The 17,718-nt window shown below is 65.3% G+C and overlaps 2 protein-coding genes across 2 annotated transcripts; both read right to left on the bottom strand.

Moving 5' to 3' along the window:
* Positions 1-3,562: 3,562 nt before the first annotated feature.
* LOC308359145 (tryptase-like) lies at positions 3,563-5,281 on the bottom strand. Its single transcript, XM_080829880.1, has 6 exons — positions 5,266-5,281; positions 5,001-5,061; positions 4,673-4,844; positions 4,313-4,578; positions 4,028-4,191; positions 3,563-3,868 (listed from the first exon to the last, which is right to left on the bottom strand). Exons 2-6 carry the CDS (start codon positions 5,059-5,061, stop codon positions 3,704-3,706), a joined length of 828 nt encoding a protein of 275 aa, XP_080686006.1. The 5' UTR covers positions 5,266-5,281; the 3' UTR covers positions 3,563-3,703.
* A 3,311-nt stretch (positions 5,282-8,592) lies between these two features.
* Positions 8,593-13,572, bottom strand: LOC308359659 (serine protease 27-like; the record flags this gene model as incomplete). Its single annotated transcript, XM_080830868.1, has 6 exons — positions 8,593-8,787; positions 9,629-9,774; positions 10,093-10,367; positions 12,228-12,387; positions 13,201-13,249; positions 13,498-13,572. 6 exons carry the CDS (start codon positions 13,570-13,572, stop codon positions 8,593-8,595), a joined length of 900 nt encoding a protein of 299 aa, XP_080686994.1.
* Between the last annotated feature and the right edge of the window lie 4,146 nt (positions 13,573-17,718).

Raw genomic sequence — 17,718 nt, 5'->3', positions numbered from 1 at the left:
TGGCGGGAGACCCCACTTGGCTGAGGCAAGAGTCCTGTGCTCTGACCCCAAAGGGGAGGGCAGACACCAAGCCTACAGGGACTCTCTCTTGTCTCAGCCCCCAGGTTCACCCCAATCTCTTTCAGCCGCAGCTTTCCTGGGGCCAGGGTGTCCAGCTGAGGGGCTCCAGCTCCACAATTGCTGGGAAGGTGACCCCAGCCAGAGGCCCACAGAATTGGCAGAAGCCCCTGCCCTCCCCCCAGCCACTCACAGGGTCCCTCATCAGGTACAACCAGCTGGGCAGGGGTTCGCAGTGCCCCAGGTTCACGATGGCTGGGTCCTGCAGGGTCAGGGGCTACCTGAGCCCTGCATGCGTCGCCTAGGGCAGGGATTGGAGGGAGCACTGTACCCCTGTGGTGCGGGGAAGGGACAGAGGAGGGGCCAAGGGACAGGCCCCACCTGCCCCTGTGCAACCCGAAGCCGTGGGCTTTCGTCCACCCTTCGTCTGGCGATGAGTGGCCGGCTCAGGGACACAGACCACAGCACGACCAGGTCAGACCCCAGGTGCCCTGTGTGCTAACTGTGGCTTCCTCGGCCAGGCGGGGGTGGGGATCGGTGCCCCCCACCTCCAGGAAGCCGTCCCCAGACTCCCCGTCCCCACACCCGCCCCGGGCTCCCGTGGTCTCCGCCGAACATCAGATGGGCACAGCGCCCAGCTGCCTGGCTCAGGGCGGGCTCTTCCTAACGGTCCTCTGTGTGGCCAGGGCCTCATGACTGAGCCGCTGAGCGGCCCTGGGAGGCCCGGACTTGCCTGCACCCGCCCCCGGCTCCCTGCCCAGCTGCAGGCCACAGGCCAGGGGGGAGGGTCCCTCTGAGACCCTCTAGGTCAGCGATTGCCTCTTAGAGGCGGGGAAACGAAGGCACGGGGTGGTTGCCTGACGATTTCTCGGTGTGTGGGTTCTTGGGGCACACGCTTGTTTCCCTCTGGTGGGGAGCTGAGGCTCAGAAGGTGTGTTCAGCGTTTGTCCTGATGAAGGACACAGTGGCGTCACCTCTGTGTGCGGGGCCTATGCTGAGCCCGATGGCCCCCCACCTGGGGAGTGGACCTCGGGAGAGGGGGCACCTGCCCCTGCCGGCCTGGTTGGGGTGGCAGCGGTTAGGCCCAGGCCGCCCTTCCTGGAGCCCAGGGGGCCTGACGGCACCCAGTGTTGGGGAGCAGGGCAGGCCTGGAGGAGCCCAGCCCAGGACTCCTGAACCCCCAATGTCATCCCCGGGTCCCCACAGGAAGGACTTCAGGGCCCTCGCTGTCCTGGCTCAGTTTACTTCCCCTAGTGGGGACCCTTCTCCCTACCGGCACCCCCTCACTCGGCTCTGGGGGGCTGTCCTGTCCCGAGGTGACCCCCTCCCCTGGCCCCGGGGATGCCCTCCCAGCCCAGCGGGGTCTCCTGTCGCCCGGTGGTGGTGGGAGGGTCGACCCCCTCGTGCTCAGCCTGCCCTGCAAGGGTGGCCTGACTTCCCCGGGAAAAGGTGTCTCACCCGCACTGCGCTCCTCAGCTCCCTGGACCAGAGAGGGGGAAGCCAGGGGTCCGAGGCCCCCTCCCCCCTCCCCCCTCCCCAGGTTGGGGCCCTCACCCCCATCTAAAGGAATCCAGGGGCTTCTGGGTCCATGCCTTGGTCTCTCCTCACACAACCTGCTCTTAAGGAAGTTTAAGTGTGGGGGTACCTGGGGGGTGCAGTCGGGCCCCCGACTCGGTTTCGGTTCAGGTTGGGATCTCAGGGTTGTGAGGTGGAGGTCCGCGCTCGGGGCAGGCTGCTTGGGATCCTCTCGCTCTGCCCCTCCCCTGCTCATTCTCTCTCTCTCTCTCTCTCTCTCTCTCTCCAATAAATCTTTTTTAAAAAAAAGGTTTGAGTGTACGTATATGAGGCTGACAGTCGAGGGAGGGGACCCCGAGGGGTGAGATGGCGGGGGGAGGAGTGAGCTCTCCGGGTTCTTCCTTTCACGGTCTTGGAGCGGACACGCAACCGCGGTGCTGAGTCCGGGCTCACAAGGGAAGGCGGGCCGAGGACCTCGTCTGTCTCGGTGGCTCCAACAGCGAGGGCGCTGTGCGTGCCAGACCGTGAAGACCGGGTCCCCTGCCTTCCTGTGACCCGGGGCGGCTCCTGGCGCCCGCCCCCATCCCCCTCCCCGCTTGTCTGCCGGCAGCCCCATCCCCCGTGCTCCTGTGTCCCCCTCTTGTGTCCCCTGCAGAAGCAGCGGGCAGGGCTAGGGAAGGAAGCCAGTGGACAGCTGCAGAACCTCCTCTGCTGAGCACAGAGCTCACAGAGGTCATTTCTAGAGATTCCAAGATTAAATGTGCATCTTTGCATCCGACAACTGGAAGAAGAGAGGTGAATGTTGGATCTAGAAAGTTCTTTCTGGCCTGAAGAGCCCGGAAAACTCCCGAAAACAACCCGTTGATTCAGCGCTCCGTGTGTTCACGCGCACGACCGCGTCTGCGCCGAAAAGCAGGGGCCGAGAGCACACACGCCCAAAGGCGGGCGTTAGCCCCCTATTTAGAGGACCCGAAAACGAATGAGTTCCTCGATCGGCGGAGGACAGGAACGGTTTGCACCAGCCACCGGCCCTTCCGGGCGGGCCTGGTGGGCAGCGGGAGTTCGCCCAGGCCGCGGGGCGAGGGGCCGCGTAACCCCGAGTGCGAAGCAGCCCAACGAGAACACGCGCCTCGTGTGGGCGTCAGCGGCGACCTGGCCACGGCCAGGGTCATCCAGGAACACCCCCAGGCCGGATGCCTGTGTGCAGGGGAGGGGGCTCGGGAAGGATCCCCGGGCTGTGGTGCTGCCGCGGTGCAGGTGGACAGCCGTTCCCCTACCCCACCCTGGCGAGGCCGCCTCCTGCTGAAAGGACTGTTCTCACCCAAACTCCAGAAAACACCAACTAAAAACCGAACGAGACCACCACCCAGTCCAGCAGGGAGGGCGGCAGGGTGGGGAGGAACGGGCACACTCCCCTCCCCTGTGGGGGGCGAGGGGGGCAGCGTGCCAGAGCCCGTGGCCCCGTCTAGAGAGGGGAGGACGACGCGCAGGCCCCAGACCTCAGCAGTCCCCGCCCGCACACGCCACCGTCACCGGGGGGTGCGCACACCAACGGCCACAGCCACGTGGTCCCGAGACCCCCCAGTGTGGACAGTCCGCACCCTGCAGCAGCCTGGACGGCCGCCCAGGACAGGAGTGGGCGCGGCCGTGAGACGTGACAGTGTGCGGGGAATCGGGGACAGGGCACAGGGGCAGTGCCCGCTCTCAACCCCTTCGCAGTGCCTGGGTGTCCCCACAAGCATCTTTTCAGGGTCTGCCTTGCTCTCCCCATTCCGAGTGGGCGCTGTCATTCCCCAAGAGACGAAACCGTGAGCTGAGAATGGACCCTCGTCCGAGGGGCTGGGCAGGGGGCATCTCGCAGCAACCCCCACGCCGCCCCCCGTGCTCAGGCCCCACGCTGACAGCAGCAACACCCGGCTGTGCCCTGGACCCCCTCCCTCTCTCAGTGACCCACGCGACTCAAGCCTGTGGCGGCCACCGACGACCATGTCTGCTTCCAACCACTTTAATGAGGGTTTGCGCCCAACAGGGCACGGGGAAGGTGGACGGAAGGATGCCCCCCGGGCAGTGGTGTGGGACGGCAGTGGGCTGGCTTCTGTGCCCGTTCGGGTCGCAGCTCCGGGGCCTGGGCTCAGGGCTCTTTGGGGACATACTGGTGGATCCAGTCCAGGTAGTAGGTGACCCGGGTGTAGATGCCGGGCCGGTCGGGTTGACCGCAGCCCTCGCCCCAGCTGACCACGCCCGCCTGCAGCCAGGTGCCCCTCACCTTGCAGACCAGGGGCCCTCCGGAGTCGCCCTGGGGAGGGGACGGGTCAGTGGAGCCTCACGAGGCAAGGGGTTGGGGGCTGGGGGAGGACATGAGGGCCCACCTAGCAGGAGTTGCCCGGGGTGGGGGACCGGGTCAGTGGGGGCTCGGGGGGCAGGGGGTGGGGACTGGGGAGGACGTGAGGGCCACCTGGCACGAGTCCCTCTTGCGGCTCCCCGCACACAGCATGTCTTCACGGATGATCTGTGTGTTGTCCCCAGTGTTGAGGCCAAGGTGGTACTGTGCGTCACAAATGCCATTTTCCACGATGGGCACCTTCACCTGCTTCAGGGGGAACGGCGGTGGGAGGGGCGCTGGAGGGACAGGTGAGCGCGCAGCGTCAGGAGGGCAAAGGCCAGCGGGGGTCCCAGAGACTGGGTCGGGCCGTGACCCGCCCCTGCTCACCCTCGCCCTCCAGCTGCCCCTGACGCTCACTTCCACTTTTCACGTCCCCCCAGCCTGTCACCCAGCACGGCGTCCCCGTGGGGAAGGTCTCTGAGGCCGGGGGCAGGGTGGCCAGCTGCCCGTGGTGGGAGATGTTGACCGGGTCCTCGAGCTCCAGCAGGCCGATGTCGGCCCCATTCTCGGCGACGTAGAAGGAGGGGTGCGCGATGACCCGGCTGACGGGCAGCAGCGTGTCCCCATAGTAGAGGTGCTGCTCCCTCAGCTGGACCCTGACTTCTTCAGGGTATGTGACGTGCCTGGGGAGAGCAGGTGGCCCCCCGGGGCCTGAGCAGGCTGCTCCAGGGGAGCTCCTGGCAGGCCCAGCCCCCCCCAGGCCCCGGGGTCACTCACGGTCCCAGGCAGTGCGCTGCGGTCAGCACCCACTGCGGGTGGATGAGGGAGCCCCCGCAGATGTGCTTCCAGTAACCTTCGTGAAGTCTCAGGCTCACCTGCCAGGGCCATCTGCTCCCGGGGGCCTCCTTCCCCCCTACGATGCCCACTCGCTCCAGCGCCCGGCCAGAAGCTGGGGTCAGAAGCACCTTTAGCACAGGACACAGCCTGGCCCCGGGCCCTTCCCTGTCCCACCCGACCCTGGGTTTCTCTGCACCACCCACCCAGTCATCGCTGGGCGTGCGGAGTGAGGGAGCAGGGCCAGGGCAGGCCCACGGTCAGAACTCACCAGGGGACAAGTGGACCAGGCTCCCCAGGAGGGGCAGCACCAGCGCCAGCAGACTCGGCATCTGAAAGGAGCAGTGTGGGGTGGGGGGCAGTGGGGCCTGGCTGGGGTCTGCAGGGTATGGTGTGCGGATGGCATGACGCCTCCCCCCAGAATCGGGGGGTCGGTCAAGTCCCGGGGGGCTGGGTCTCGATGCTCTGGATCTGGGGCTCCTCTGCTCTGTTCCTCATTAGCACCCAGATGATGGGGTCTCGGGTGGGGGGCTTACCTTGGCCGACCACTGCTGCTGTGAGCTCAGCCCACTCTCCCCTGCCCATTTATCCTTCCTGGCTGGGATGTGGTCAGAGGAGGGGCCTGGCGTCCTCCAATCTGGGGTGAAGGGAGTGGATGATGCAAAGGAAGGCCCTCATACGGCAGGCGTGTGTCCCCACCACCCAGATGCCCATCTGGGTGTCCCCAGGCCCCAAGGGTGGGCGTACAGCCAAGCAGAGGACGAGTCTCTCTCACACACACACACACACACACACACCCCTGCCTAGGGGGGCATGGTTGGCTTCCTAGTCTCTGGATAACTAGGATGCCTACCAGTCCGCACGTAGACCCTGGCCCGCCACCCCGTCTGTCCACCCGCCCACCTCCTCCCTCTTCCCTGAGCCTACTGGTCACCGGGCCCTCCAGCCCACCTCCCCACCCCACAGCCCCGAACCCCCTGCAGCCCCCACGCTGCCATCCGGGAGGCCCCCTTTCCGCTCGAGAGTTGTGTGAGTCTCATTCCTGGGGCAGCTGGGAGCTTCCCTGTGCCGGTCAGTGGCTTGTCGCCTCCAGCTCGGCCCTTCCTTTGCCAGATAGAGCTCTAGGCTTCTTTTCAGCATTTGGAGATTTTCAACTAAATGAACACCTTTATGCTTTGGTTGTCACAGTTGCTAAAAACTGTTTTGTCTGCTTTTTAAAATTGGAGGTGTTTGTGTTATCGACTGCAGATTTAATTATTGTTCATTCACGTGTACACACACGTTTGCCTCTAATCCTTCTAGAACTGATCTCCATGTCACCTGAGGCTCTAGGACCAAGTCAGGAGCCTTCTGCGCCTTTGCACGTCCAAGCCCTCCTCGGCCCACGAGGCTCAGCGGGGACGGGGTGGGGGGAGGTGCAGGAAGTCAGGATTAGGCTCCTTCAAGCCCAGAGCTGCAGACCTGAGCAGGCCCAGGGCGGGGAGGGGAGCAGGGCAGAGGGTGAACCCTCTGGGGTGTCCCGTATCCCTGAAAACCATACCCACCCAGCCCAGCTCCTGTTCCCAGACACAGCTAAGCCCAGCTCAGACCAGGAAAGGTCAAGGCCAAAGGACAGCCTGAGCCAAGTGAGCAGCTAGTGTCAGGGTGGGAGCAAGGAGGAGGGGTCCTCCTGGACTGAGGGGCCACTGCCCAGGCCCACATGAGCCACATCCACTGGGCAGCAGGAGAGCCCGCCCACCCAGGAGGGCATCCGGGGGCCGGAGCTGGGAGGCACGCAGGGACAGAACACCCCTCCCTGTGCCTCCTGTCAAAGGGGACAGAAAGGGCACGGTGTCAGGGACATGGAGGGGCTCCCCAGATGGTCTTCGCAGTTTCCTTCTCAACCCCAGGTCGGGTGCAGGCAAGTCCGGCCCCTCCCAGGGCCGCTCAGCGGCTCAGTCATGAGGTCCTGGCCACAGAGAGGACCGTTAGGAAGAGCCCGCCCTGAGCCAGGCAGCTGGGCGCTGTGCCCATCTGATGTTCGGCGGAGACCACGGGAGCCCGGGGCGGGTGTGGGGATGGGGAGTCTGGGGATGGCTTCCTGGAGGTGGGGGGCACCGATCCCCACCCCCGCCTGGCCGAGGAGGAAGCAACGGTTTGCACACAGGGCACCTGGGGTCTGACCTGGTCCTGCTGTGGCCTGACCTGGTCCTGCTGCGGCCTGTGTCCCTGAGCCGGCCACTCATCGCCAGGTGAGGGCATGCATGGGGGGACAAAGGCCGACAGCTTCAAGTTTCGCAGAAGCAGCAGGTGGGGCCTGCCCTCGGCCCCTCCTCTGTCCTGCCTCCCCCTGGGACTGTTCTGCTGGGGTGCGGGAGGCAGGAGGGGAAAGAGGGAGCGAGGGAACCGTGTGTAAACTTAATTGTGGTGGCAGCTACTTGATTTCATGCATTTGTGTGACCCATTGATTTGGACCCTTGAATTTTTTTAAAAGATTTTGGTCAGGGCGCCTGGGTGGCTCAGTCAGTGAGGGGTCTGCCTTTGGCTCAGGTCCTGATCTCCGGGTCCTGGAGTGGGGCTCCCTGCTCAGCGGGGAGTCTGCTCTCTCTCTCTCTAGCAGATGAAGTCTTTAAAATATACATATTTATTTATTTATCTATTTGAGAGAGAGGGAGAGCCGGCCCCCAGCCAGCAAGCCCCTCCCTTCCAGCCGCCAATGGGAGGGCGCGGACGCGCAACCCCGCAGACCAGTCAGGAGGGGCCTGTGTGCCCCCTGCGGGGCCGGGGTCCCTCTGCGGCCGGACCACCCCCCTCCGCCCCCTGCGGTGAGCCGGCGGGAGGTCGGGGTTGCGGAGAGGGGGCGGGGCTCAGCGGGGCGGGGCGGGACCGCGTCGAGGAGGCGGGGCCGCGTCGAGGAGGCGGGGCCGCGCGCGCTGGGGGCGGGGCCGTGGAGAAGGCGGGGTCGGCGCCGGGGCTGCAGGCGGTGCGGCGAGGAGGGAGCGGCTTCCCGGCCTCTGCGCTCCCTCGGCGGGTGTCCCGTGCCCGGGGGAGCCCGGCGTGAAGCCGCAAACTGAAAACTCTTGCAGAGAGAGACGCCGGCAGGAGGGAGAAGAATGGTTCGACCAGCGGCCGCCGCGGCCTGGCGGGAGCCCCTGGTGTCTCCTGGGAGGACCGACCCCGCCCACGCCGGCCCCGCCCACGACCCCCGCATGCCCCGCCCACGTCGGCCCCGCGACGACCCCCCCGCCGGCCCCGCCCACGTCGGCCCCACGACGACCCCCCGCAGGCCCCGCCCACGCCGGCCCCGCCCACGACCCCCGCAGGCCCCGCCCACGTCGGCCCCGCGACGACCCCCACGCCGGCCCCGCCCACGACCCCCCGCAGGCCCCGCCCACGCCGGCCTCGCCCACGACCCCCGCAGGCCCCGCCCACGCCGGCCCCGCCCACGACCCCCGCAGGCCCCGCCCACGCCGGCCTAGCCCGCGACCCCCGCGCGCAGGGCACCCGCGCGGCCTCTGCCTGGGGCAAGTGCGGTCCCGCCGCTCTGCCGCGGTTGGAAGGAAGTGACCGGAGGAGCAGGCGGCCAAGCATTTATTCCGCGCGGACGGGCGGTGGCCGCCCCGGGCCGCCCCCACGCCCCCCTCGTGCTTCCATCCTTGTGCCCGGCAGACTGCCCGCCTCCCGCCCGCTCCTCTCTCTCCGCGAGAGCCGGGGCTTGGGCTCCGGGGGTCTGCTGGCCGCTCGGGGGCGGGTGGGGACAGGGAGCACCGCGCGGGGCGGGCGGTGGTGTCTGAGCGCGAGGGGCAAAGCCAGCGGGACGGAAGGGAGAAGGGGCGCTCGGGCGCGTGGGAGACGGTGGAAGGATGCAGGTGAGAGGGCAGGGGTCAGCCCCTGCGGAAGTTCCCGCGAAGGTGCCCGGGCGGGAGCAGGTGGTGCTGGATCCAGGCCCAGTAGGCGGAGACCCGGGCATACACCCCGGGGAGTCCGGGCTCGGCGCATCCCCTGCTGAAGCTCACCACCGCTGCCTGCACCCAGCGCCTGTCCCTCAGCCGACAGACCAGGGGGCCCCCGGAGTCGCCCTGCAGGAAACAGGAATGACAAACAGGGGCAGTGGGACTCGGGTCTGTGCCGCAGGGGTGGGAGCTCTCGGACTGAGACTGAGGCTAACGTCAGGGAGCAGGTCGGATGCCGGAGGCAGGGCGAGGTCCCCTTGGGGCTCCAGGTAGCAGGCGTGGTCGCCCCAGGTTTCCATCTCGGAGCTGTTCCTCCTTGCAGCCTGTGCATCAGCTCTGGCTGCCTCTTTTTTTGTTTTTAACAGTTCAGAGAGGTCAAGCAATTTGCTGAAGGTTGCACAGCTCGTAAAAGCAGTGCTGGGATGCAGTCGCTTTGTTAGGGTCGCTGTTGTTGTTCTCCCAAAGCCTGCCTGCTTCTTCCAATGCCCTCTGCCTCCCTTACAGGTCGCCTGGCGTCTCTGGGCCTGGACCCCTGTCCCTCTCACCCCTGCCACACCTGCTCACATCCTATGACAGCTGGAGCCCACCCACTCTGCTTTTTATTGTCAGGATGGCTCTGGACTCATTCTTACAAGAAATATTGTCAAGTCCAACTCCAAGCCAGACGCTGTTCTCCTTGGGTGAGAAAAGTCCCCAGCCTCGGGGAGCTAGATCAGAAGATGCCACCCCTGCCCCAAGTCCAGGATCCAGCCTGCTTCCCAGGGTCTCTTAGGGTTAGGGAGGTGACCAGAGCCTTTGGCTAAGCACGGAAGAGGGAGGTACGTCACAGGTTCCCTGTGAAAGGGAGGGCTCCGCTCCCTTACTCCCGCTGCACTTTTGGGGAAACTGAGGCCTGGGGGGCGGTCCAGTGACTCTCCCAGAGCCTGCAGTGCATCAGGGGCAGGAATGCGGGCTGGACGGGACTGACCTCACAGAATCCCTTTTGGCCCTGGACGTCACCAGCACAGAGCATGTTCTTGGTGATAGGCTCTGGGTAGTAGAGCCTGCGACAGCTGTCTAGGTCAACCACACGCACGTCTGCCTCCTGCAGCCTGCGGGGCTCAGGCAGGGCCACTGTGGGACACAGGGACAGCGGCTTAGGCACTCTCAGGGGCCGCACGGTGGTGTGCCGCCGAGCCCCCAGCCAGCTCCCTGTGGACAGCCCAGAGCAGCAGCACCACGGCTTGTGTCCCCGGGGCCCGTGTTCCTGTCCTGCCAGTGGGGAGCTGGATGCGGGACCAAGGCAGGGCTGAGTGGTGCAGGATGAGGCCTGGGCCGGCCTCTACCATGAGGTGAGGCTCAGAGAGGAGACTGGGGTGACTCGCTCCGCCCCTGGAGTGCCTTCCCCTCGGGCCAGCTCCCCGAGCCCCCAGCCCCTTGCCCCTCACCCACCGTCCTGCTGGACGTCCCCCCAGCCGGTCACCCAGCAGAGGGAGCCTGCAGGGAAGTCAGAGCCTGGTGGAGCCAGGGCGATGGGTCTGATGGTGCTGGAGAAGGGCACGGGGCGTGCCAGCTTCACGAGAGCCACGTCACCGCCCTGGAGGGCGTCCCCGGTGAAGGAGGGGTGCTGGATGGCGCGGACGGCAGCCACAGAGATCGAGTCCCGGGGACGGGAGTACAGCGCAGCCTCTCCCAGCTGGACCCTCAGGTCCCGCAGGCTCGCGGAGCTGGGTGGGAAGCAGAGAGGACGTGGTGGGCTCGGAGGGCGGAGGCTGGTGGCTTGGCTTCACCCGGCTAGCTCCGCTGGGGTGGGGGTGTGGCGCCGAAGGACCCTCTGCTCTGCCCTGGCCCTCTGAGTCGGATCATAGGAGCACAGGGCCCCCCTCTGGGCCCTTGTTCCCGAGAAGTCTTGTCTGGCCCCGGAGAGACTCCCGAATAAAGTCCAGATCTCGGTGATGGAGTTCAGCCTTGGGCTGTGGCGAGCCCTCCCAGCGGCAGGGCCTGTCCCGGTGGGGACAGAGCGGACACAGCCCTGCTCTTCTGGGCCAGACGGACAGCCGGGGCGCAGCGCCAAGATGGCGGGTCGGGGTTCTGGGGGAGCAGATCAGGCTGAGCCAGAGTGGTGGGCAGGGAGACCACATTCTCGGCAAGGGCTGGGGTGGTGACCCCACAGAGCAGGCAGGGGTGCGAGCTGGGGGAGCTGCATTTGGGGGCTGCAGAACTCATGGAGCGTGTCGGCAGGCCCCCTCCCCAGCATCTGAGGACAGCAGGTGGGCAGGGACCCGGGAGGGGCCGCGGGCAGCGTGTCTCCCGCGGGGAGGGCCCATTTGGGAGGCTCGGAGAGCAGGAGTTTGTGCTGAAAGTGCAGGTCCTCCGGGAGCCGCGCACTCTCTGCCTGAGGCCTGTGCCCCGGAGGGCTAAGCTGTCCCAGCAGGACTGCCCCTAACCCCAACGTCCCCTTCCTTGGGGTCCACATCCCGCAACTGCCTTTTGCTTATCGTATGGTCTTAAGCAAATTACTTACCTCTCTGTGCCTCAGTTTCCCATCCTGGAACCTGGGGGTAAAAGTGTCTACCTACGGAGGTTGCCCTGAGTGTGCCTGGGACTGTGCCCTGCGGCGGGAAGCCCCCGGTAGCCGTTTCCAGAACTGGAAATCTCCCGAGGACATTCCAGGAACAGCCCCAGCACCGAATGGCAAAAAGCTTGTTTACCCCAAAATGACACCTGGAACCAGCCGATTATGTTTTAATTATCGTGTCTGCTAAAGTTAAGCTGACACCATAATTTAGCTCCGGGAGGGACCCACCTTGATTGTGGAGTCTTTTTTTATAGAATTCAGTGCTCGATTGCCTTACGATAGTTTTGTTCTGCTTTTTGTTTTCAAGTATCATGAAGGGGCATCTAGCTCTGGAACATTCTCTACTTCCTTATAGCCCCGTGCTGGGCAGCGAGACTCACAATCGCTGAAACGGGGAGAAATGAATCAACTAAATGCAGCCCATGCACACAGCGGGGCGTCCAGCGATAGGAAGAGGGAATTTCTGACACTTGCTGCCATAACGTGGTTGACCCTCGAAGACCTTCCGCTCCGTGCGACAGGCCAGACTCCGGAGAACGCGGACTGTAGGATTTGGCTGCGATGAGGTCCCTGCGGTTATCAGAACCACAGAGATGGAGGTGGAGGGGGGGTGCTGGGCCGGGAAGGGGGGCCTGAGAGCTTAATGGACATAGAGCTTCAGTTTGGGAGGACAGAGGTGTTCCGAGGTGAAGGGGGGGGTCCCTCAGCAGTGTGAACCGTGCACCGTGAAAGGATCGAGGTGATCAGTTTTAGGCTGTGCCTTTAACCAGAATCCCCAAAATTGGAAAAAAGCTCGTGACTTCCAAGTACCTTCAAATAAGTAAAGTGTGTTTTCGTTCCTAGTTTGAAGGGAGTGGCTGGCGTCCGAGGCGCCCAGCACCCCCCGCCCCCGCGGGGCTCCGAGCCACCTGGGCCCAGGCGCCGTTCCGCAGCCACGATTCCCTTCCCTGCGTGAGGCCCAGTGGCATCTCACGGCCCGGGCCACCCATTACGGGGAGGCAGGACTCACCTGGAGACACAGTGGGCGGCGGTCAGCACCCACTGGTGGCCGATGAGACTGCCCCCGCAGACGTGCTGGCCCCGGTCACGCAGGCTGACCTGCCAGGGCCACTGCCGGGGCACAGCCGCTGCACCCCCAACGATGCGGGCCTCCGGGGTCAAGCCGCTCCCTGGTGAAGAGACGGGGTCACCGGCCGACCTCCTCTGGGAAAACAGGGCCCAGGTCCGGGGCGGCGAGCTGGGCCCTCCTCCCACCTCAGCGCGGACGCGGACGCAGTAGCCCGCGGTCCACTCTCTGAACCGCAGATAGCACGGCCCAGTGGAACTTTCTACAGCGGTGGGCCTGCTCTGCGTGCAGGCCAGTGCGGGCCAGTGCGGGCCAGGCCCCTGGCCACGGGAAGGAAGTGTCCCCTGGGACTAAGGACCTGACATTTTCATCTGAATCATAAGTAATCGAGACGTCAGCAGCCCCCGTGGGTGGCTGGCGGCACCGGCTTGGAGAAGGAGGCAGACCTCCGGCTTCCTGCCCTTGGGCGGCGTTTCCAGGGCTACGATTTTGAAGCGAAAATAACACGAGTCCGCAGAAAGCCCTGCCTGCGGTCCTGGCCCGGCTCGGGGGGGAGGCAACCCGGAAGCCTCAGTCTCCCGGCCCGTGCCTCGACGTCCTCCTGAGTCCCACGCGGAGGAGCTGCTCCAAGGGAAAGGACCCTGAGAGTTGAAGGTTACGGGAAGGCACACGGGCGTGACGGTTCTCGCACACAGACCCGCTGGGGCGAGCTGTGGGGCCCCAAGGACGGTCTGGATCGAGTGTCCCCCTCCCCCTGCCCTGTCTCCGGGGGAGCCGGGAAGCAAGGAGCCGGGGAGGGAGCGTGGAGGGTGCGTGTGGCTGCAGGAGGCCCCAGAGGTGGGGGGGGCGTGGACAGGGTCCCCCCAGTCAGAGGCCCAGGTTCCAGGCAGCTGGGCGCTCTGGCCTGGGGACTCACCCCTTTCTCCCAGGAAGGGGAGCATGAGGAGCACCGGAAGGAGCCTCATCTGCAGGCAGAGGCGGGGTGGAGGGTGTGGGAAGGCCAGCCGGCACGGGGGGCTGCGGGACCAGCCTCCCCACAGGTCTCCCCACAGCCAAGACCGGGGGCTCCAGAGAGGACGAAGTGGGTGGCCCCCAGCCGGTGACCCTGCCCTTGTGGGGGTCCATACCACCCCAGTCCCGGGAATGAGCCCAGGCAGACGGGGGCGGGAGAGGGGATGCCTGCTCCTCCTGCTCCCCACGGCCCCCTCCTCACCTGGACAGACACCGGCCGAGGCCCGCCAGGGACTACAGGTTCTCCGTGAGCCTTGGTGGCATCTGACTCTGGCATGATGTCACACCGGCCTGGAGCGACACGCAGTCCCTCCCCTTGGCGTCCCATCTGTTCCCTGTCCCTGGCGGTCTTGGATGCATCAGAGCAGGGACGGAAGCCACTGGCTGCTGGTGTGGGGGCCGCACTGGGGCGTCAGGGTGGGGGTCAAGCAGAGGGATTGAGGCCACAGGGATCCCGGGTTCCCCAGGCGCCGGCAGCCAGCCAAGGTGACTGCTTAATTCCTGGTGTTCCCCGGAGAGCTCTTCACCCCTCACTGCCTGCCAGGGACAGATGAGAAAGGTCAGCCGTCGCTGCCATGTGGGCTGTGCCACAGCTGAAGACCCAGGCCTCAGGCTGGGACCCGCTCCCTGATGCAGAGCTGCTCCCTCCTGCTCTGGCTGTAGCTCCCATCAGGCTAGAGCCCTGTTCCCTCTGCCCGGAAGTGACCCTAGGGCCCCCCTGAAGGTAAGTTACTGTCCCCGACACCGCCGGCATCCTCCCTGGGAGACTCCCCACTTGTGGCTGCTGGCTGGGTCCCACTGATGGGCAAGGTGGTCACACAACCGTGGTCGCACAGCTGTCCCTCCCAGCCGGCCCTCTCGGGGTCCTGCTGTCAGCTCTGTCTCCTGCCCTGCACTCGGGGAAGAGGGCCTGGTCCCTCCCTGGCCCCCCGGGGCCCAGCCCCAGGCTCTGGGTCACAGCCGTCCCAGCAAGGCAAGGCCACACCAGTGGTCCGGGATCGGGCTTCAGGGAACGGGGTGGGATCAGAGGTGAGAAGCCCAGGCCAGAGTGACCTTCAGCACCTGCCCAGTCCAGGCGCAGAACAAACACGGCGAGGGAAGGAACCTGGGAGGTTCCGGGAGCTGCCGGCCCGGGGAGCTGTGTCCTTGTTGACTCTGGCGAGGTGGGAGACACCCGAGCCCGTCTTATCTCCGGCAGCCACTCCCCTTCCTGCCCCCGCCCCACCGGGCCTCTGGCCTCCCGCAAATGCAGTCCTTCCGGGGAGGGGGAAGGCGGAGGGGCCAGCCCCGGGGGGCGTGGGGTAGCCGTGGGCCGGGAGGTCTGGCTCTTCACAGAGCAGCCCGTGCTGGGCAGGCGGCCCTCTGTCTGGCTCAGGCTGTGCCCTCGGCCCTCTCGCCGGGCCCCTCATAAATGCAGGCACAGGCGTGGGTCTTCGCGTGTTTAAGCATGTTCTCGTGCACGAAGCACCGATTCCGCCCCGGGACCAGCGTGAGCGCATTCCCTGTGCCGCCCGCCCTCCCGCCGTCAAGCTCTGGGGTGTTTTGTTTTGTTTTGTTTTAAGATTTTATTTATTTATTTGACAGAGAGAGAGATCACAAGTAGGCAGAGAGGCAGGCAGAGAGCCCGACGCGGGGCTCGATCCCAGGACCCTGGGATCATGACCTGAGCCGAAGGTAGAGGCTTTAACCCACTGAGCCACCCAGGCACCCCAAGCTCCGGGGTGTTTTTCCCCACCAAACTGGCACCACAGCCCTCCACAGCCGCTCAGCCATGCCCTCCCCAGCCCCAGGGCCTTTGCACGGGAGCCCTTTACCAGGTGGCTCAAGCTCGCACTTAACGTGGTTTAAAAACCCAACCAGGGGGACCTGGGTGGCTCAGTGGGTTAGGCCGCTGCCTTTGGCTCAGGTCATGATCTCGCGGTTCTGGGATCGAGTCCCACATCGGGCTCTCTGCTTGGCAGCGAGCCTGCTTCCCTCTCACTCTCTCTGCCTGCCTCTTTGCCTACTTGTGATCTCTCTCTATCAAATAAATAAACAAAATATTAAAAAAAAAAAACAAAAAACAAAACCCAACCAGAAGGGCGCCTGGATAGCTCAGTGGGTTAAGCCGCTGCCTTCAGTTCAGGTCATGATCCCAGGGTCCTAGGGTCGAGCCCCACATTGGGCTCTCTGCTTGGCGGGGAGCCTGCTTCCCTCTCTCTCTCTGCCTGCCTCTCTGCCTACTTGTGATCTCTGTCAAATAAATAAATAAAATCTTTATTTTATTTTATTTTTTTTAATAAATAAAATCTTTAAAAAAAAAAAACCCAACCAGAAAATTTCTGTTATCTTGGTGATAAAAATCGTAATTTGTTTCCTGGTTACAGACACGTTATTCTTCAGAACAGAAAATGCAGATGTCGGGAAGGTCGCAGCCAAGAAGTAAAACCACCCCAGATCCTACCAGTCGTGCGGCCTGCCAAGGACCCAGCCTCTCCCCTGTCGTCAACAGTCACGAATGTCCTGCATTGGCCCCTCGGCCCCTCGGCGTGTCCCCACGGCGGGCCGGCAGATCCCCACGACCCGAGTCCGGGAGCTCCCGGGCGCTGACGGGTCTCCCACCCCAGGCTCAGACTCATCTCGCAGGGGTCGGGGGACACACCCGCGCGGCCCGCCCCCACCGAGGGAGGCGGCTGCTCCCTCTTCCACCTGGGCCCACGCTCGTAATTCACTTGTCCGTTCACCTGTGTGGAAAAGCTTTCTAGTCCTGCGGGATGCCTAGAGCCGTGAACATTACAGATGCACAGGACGGGGCTCCATGGGGCTCAGACCACTAGTTCCTCAGGACTGTGGGCGAGGCTGGGGACGGTGTGACTTGCCCCTGGCGCGGCTCCCAACACCCCGCCAAGCTGAGTGCCCAGAGACTTCTCTGTCGTGGCTGTGGGGCCCGCTCTGGGGCAGCCCAGGAAAGCACACCCACGTTCTGGCCTCCTCTTGCCCCCTGCTCCCCGGGGCCGGAGCATCAGCCCTGTTGGCTCCCTGATCCCAGCTGCCAGTAGGCATTTCTTCCTGCGGAGCCCGGCGTCCGGGACTCAGAGCCAACCAGAGAGGGCACCCTGGGAGGGTCAGGGAAGGCTCTCACCCAACAAGCAGACATCTCCCGGGATGGGGAGAGACACCGCGTCACATCCAGGTCACGCTTGCATGGCGACTGGCTAATTCAGAGAACAGGCCTTGCAAGAGAAGTTGGATGGACAGAGGGATGGGTGGGTGAGTGGACCAAATCCTGGGGCTCAGATCAGTCCCCTTTGGAACCACCCACAGTACCAGATGGTGACCTCCGGGGCAGGACAGAGCTAGGGGCTGTGACCCCAGAGTGGAGCCGGCACTGAGAGCCTCGCTGTCCCTTTCCAAGCCTGGAAGGACACTGCCCCAGGGCAGCCCTCTGCACATCGGGGCTGGGGGACATTCTCCCTTGGAAAGCCATGTTGCCCGTGGTCAGCCCGTCCCACAAAGACTCTGACCACACTCCGGTCACTCCTCAAGCTCTTTAATCCGACAGAGACAGCAGAATGAGGTGCCCTCGCCCCAGTGGCCTCTCACCCCGCTCCCCAGCATCTCCCTCCTCCATCCGCCGGCGGTCCGGGAAGGTGTGGACATGGAGAAGGGCAGAAGAGAAGGTGGGGCCCAGGCCGGGGCCAGGGGGCCCGAGGCTGAAGCAGCAGGTGCCAGGAGGAGGCGGGGGCCGCTGCTCCGGGCTGGGTCAGGGGCCGCTCTGGATCTGCCACGTGATCCACGGCTCGTAGGTCTGGACGCGAGCGTAGACCCCGGGGACGTTGGGCAGGCCACAGCCGTAGCCCCAGCTGACCACGCCCACCAAGTACCAGACGCGCTTCAGCTTGCAGACCAGGGGGCCCCCGGAGTCGCCCTGCGGGAGGAGAGGGAGGGCTGAGCGGTCCCCCCACCCCCACCCCCACAGCAGGGACGGGGCGGGGCGGGGCCGGGGTGGGACTCACGTAGCAGGAGTCTCGGCCCTCGGTGCCCGCACACAGCATGTCGTCCTGGATGACCTTCCCGAGCTGGTGGTGCCCGGAGGCGTTGTGGTACAGCTGGTCACAGACGCCGTTCTCCACCACCTGCACTGTCACCTGCTGCAGGCGGTAAGGCGGGGGCAGCGGCTCTGGGGGAGAGAGGCCACCGGGGGCTGGCAGCGCGACCTGCCGCTGGGCCAGATCTCCCTCCGGAGGGGAGGGCTGGGGTGGGCGGGAGATGAGGCCAGAGACCCCGCCCCCGCGTCGGTGGCCCCGTCTCCTTCCCGGAACCCGCCACCGCCCGCCCCCCAGGAGTTCCCGGGGATGACGGTCCCCCACCCCGGACCCACCGTGCATCCCGATGGAGCCCCAGCCGGTCACCCAGCACTGGTCCTCCGGGGTGACCTCCAGCT

Source organism: Martes martes (genome assembly GCF_963455335.1).
Source record: "Martes martes genome assembly, chromosome: 18".
Classification (NCBI taxonomy): Eukaryota; Metazoa; Chordata; class Mammalia; order Carnivora; family Mustelidae; genus Martes; species Martes martes.
This window is presented reverse-complemented; position numbering and strand designations above follow the sequence as displayed.

Bases quoted from the DNA above. Each gene is read 5' to 3' on its own strand.
- LOC308359145 (XM_080829880.1), bottom strand. From the start codon at position 5,061: ATGCCGAGTCTGCTGGCGCTGGTGCTGCCCCTCCTGGGGAGCCTGGTC. The intron at 4,845-5,000 runs GTGAGTTCTGAC...TTCTGACCCCAG, and splicing joins CCTGGTCCACTTGTCCCCTG to CTTCTGGCCGGGCGCTGGAG. The intron at 4,579-4,672 runs GTGAGTGACCCC...TGCTCTCCCCAG, and splicing joins GCAGCGCACTGCCTGGGACC to GCACGTCACATACCCTGAAG.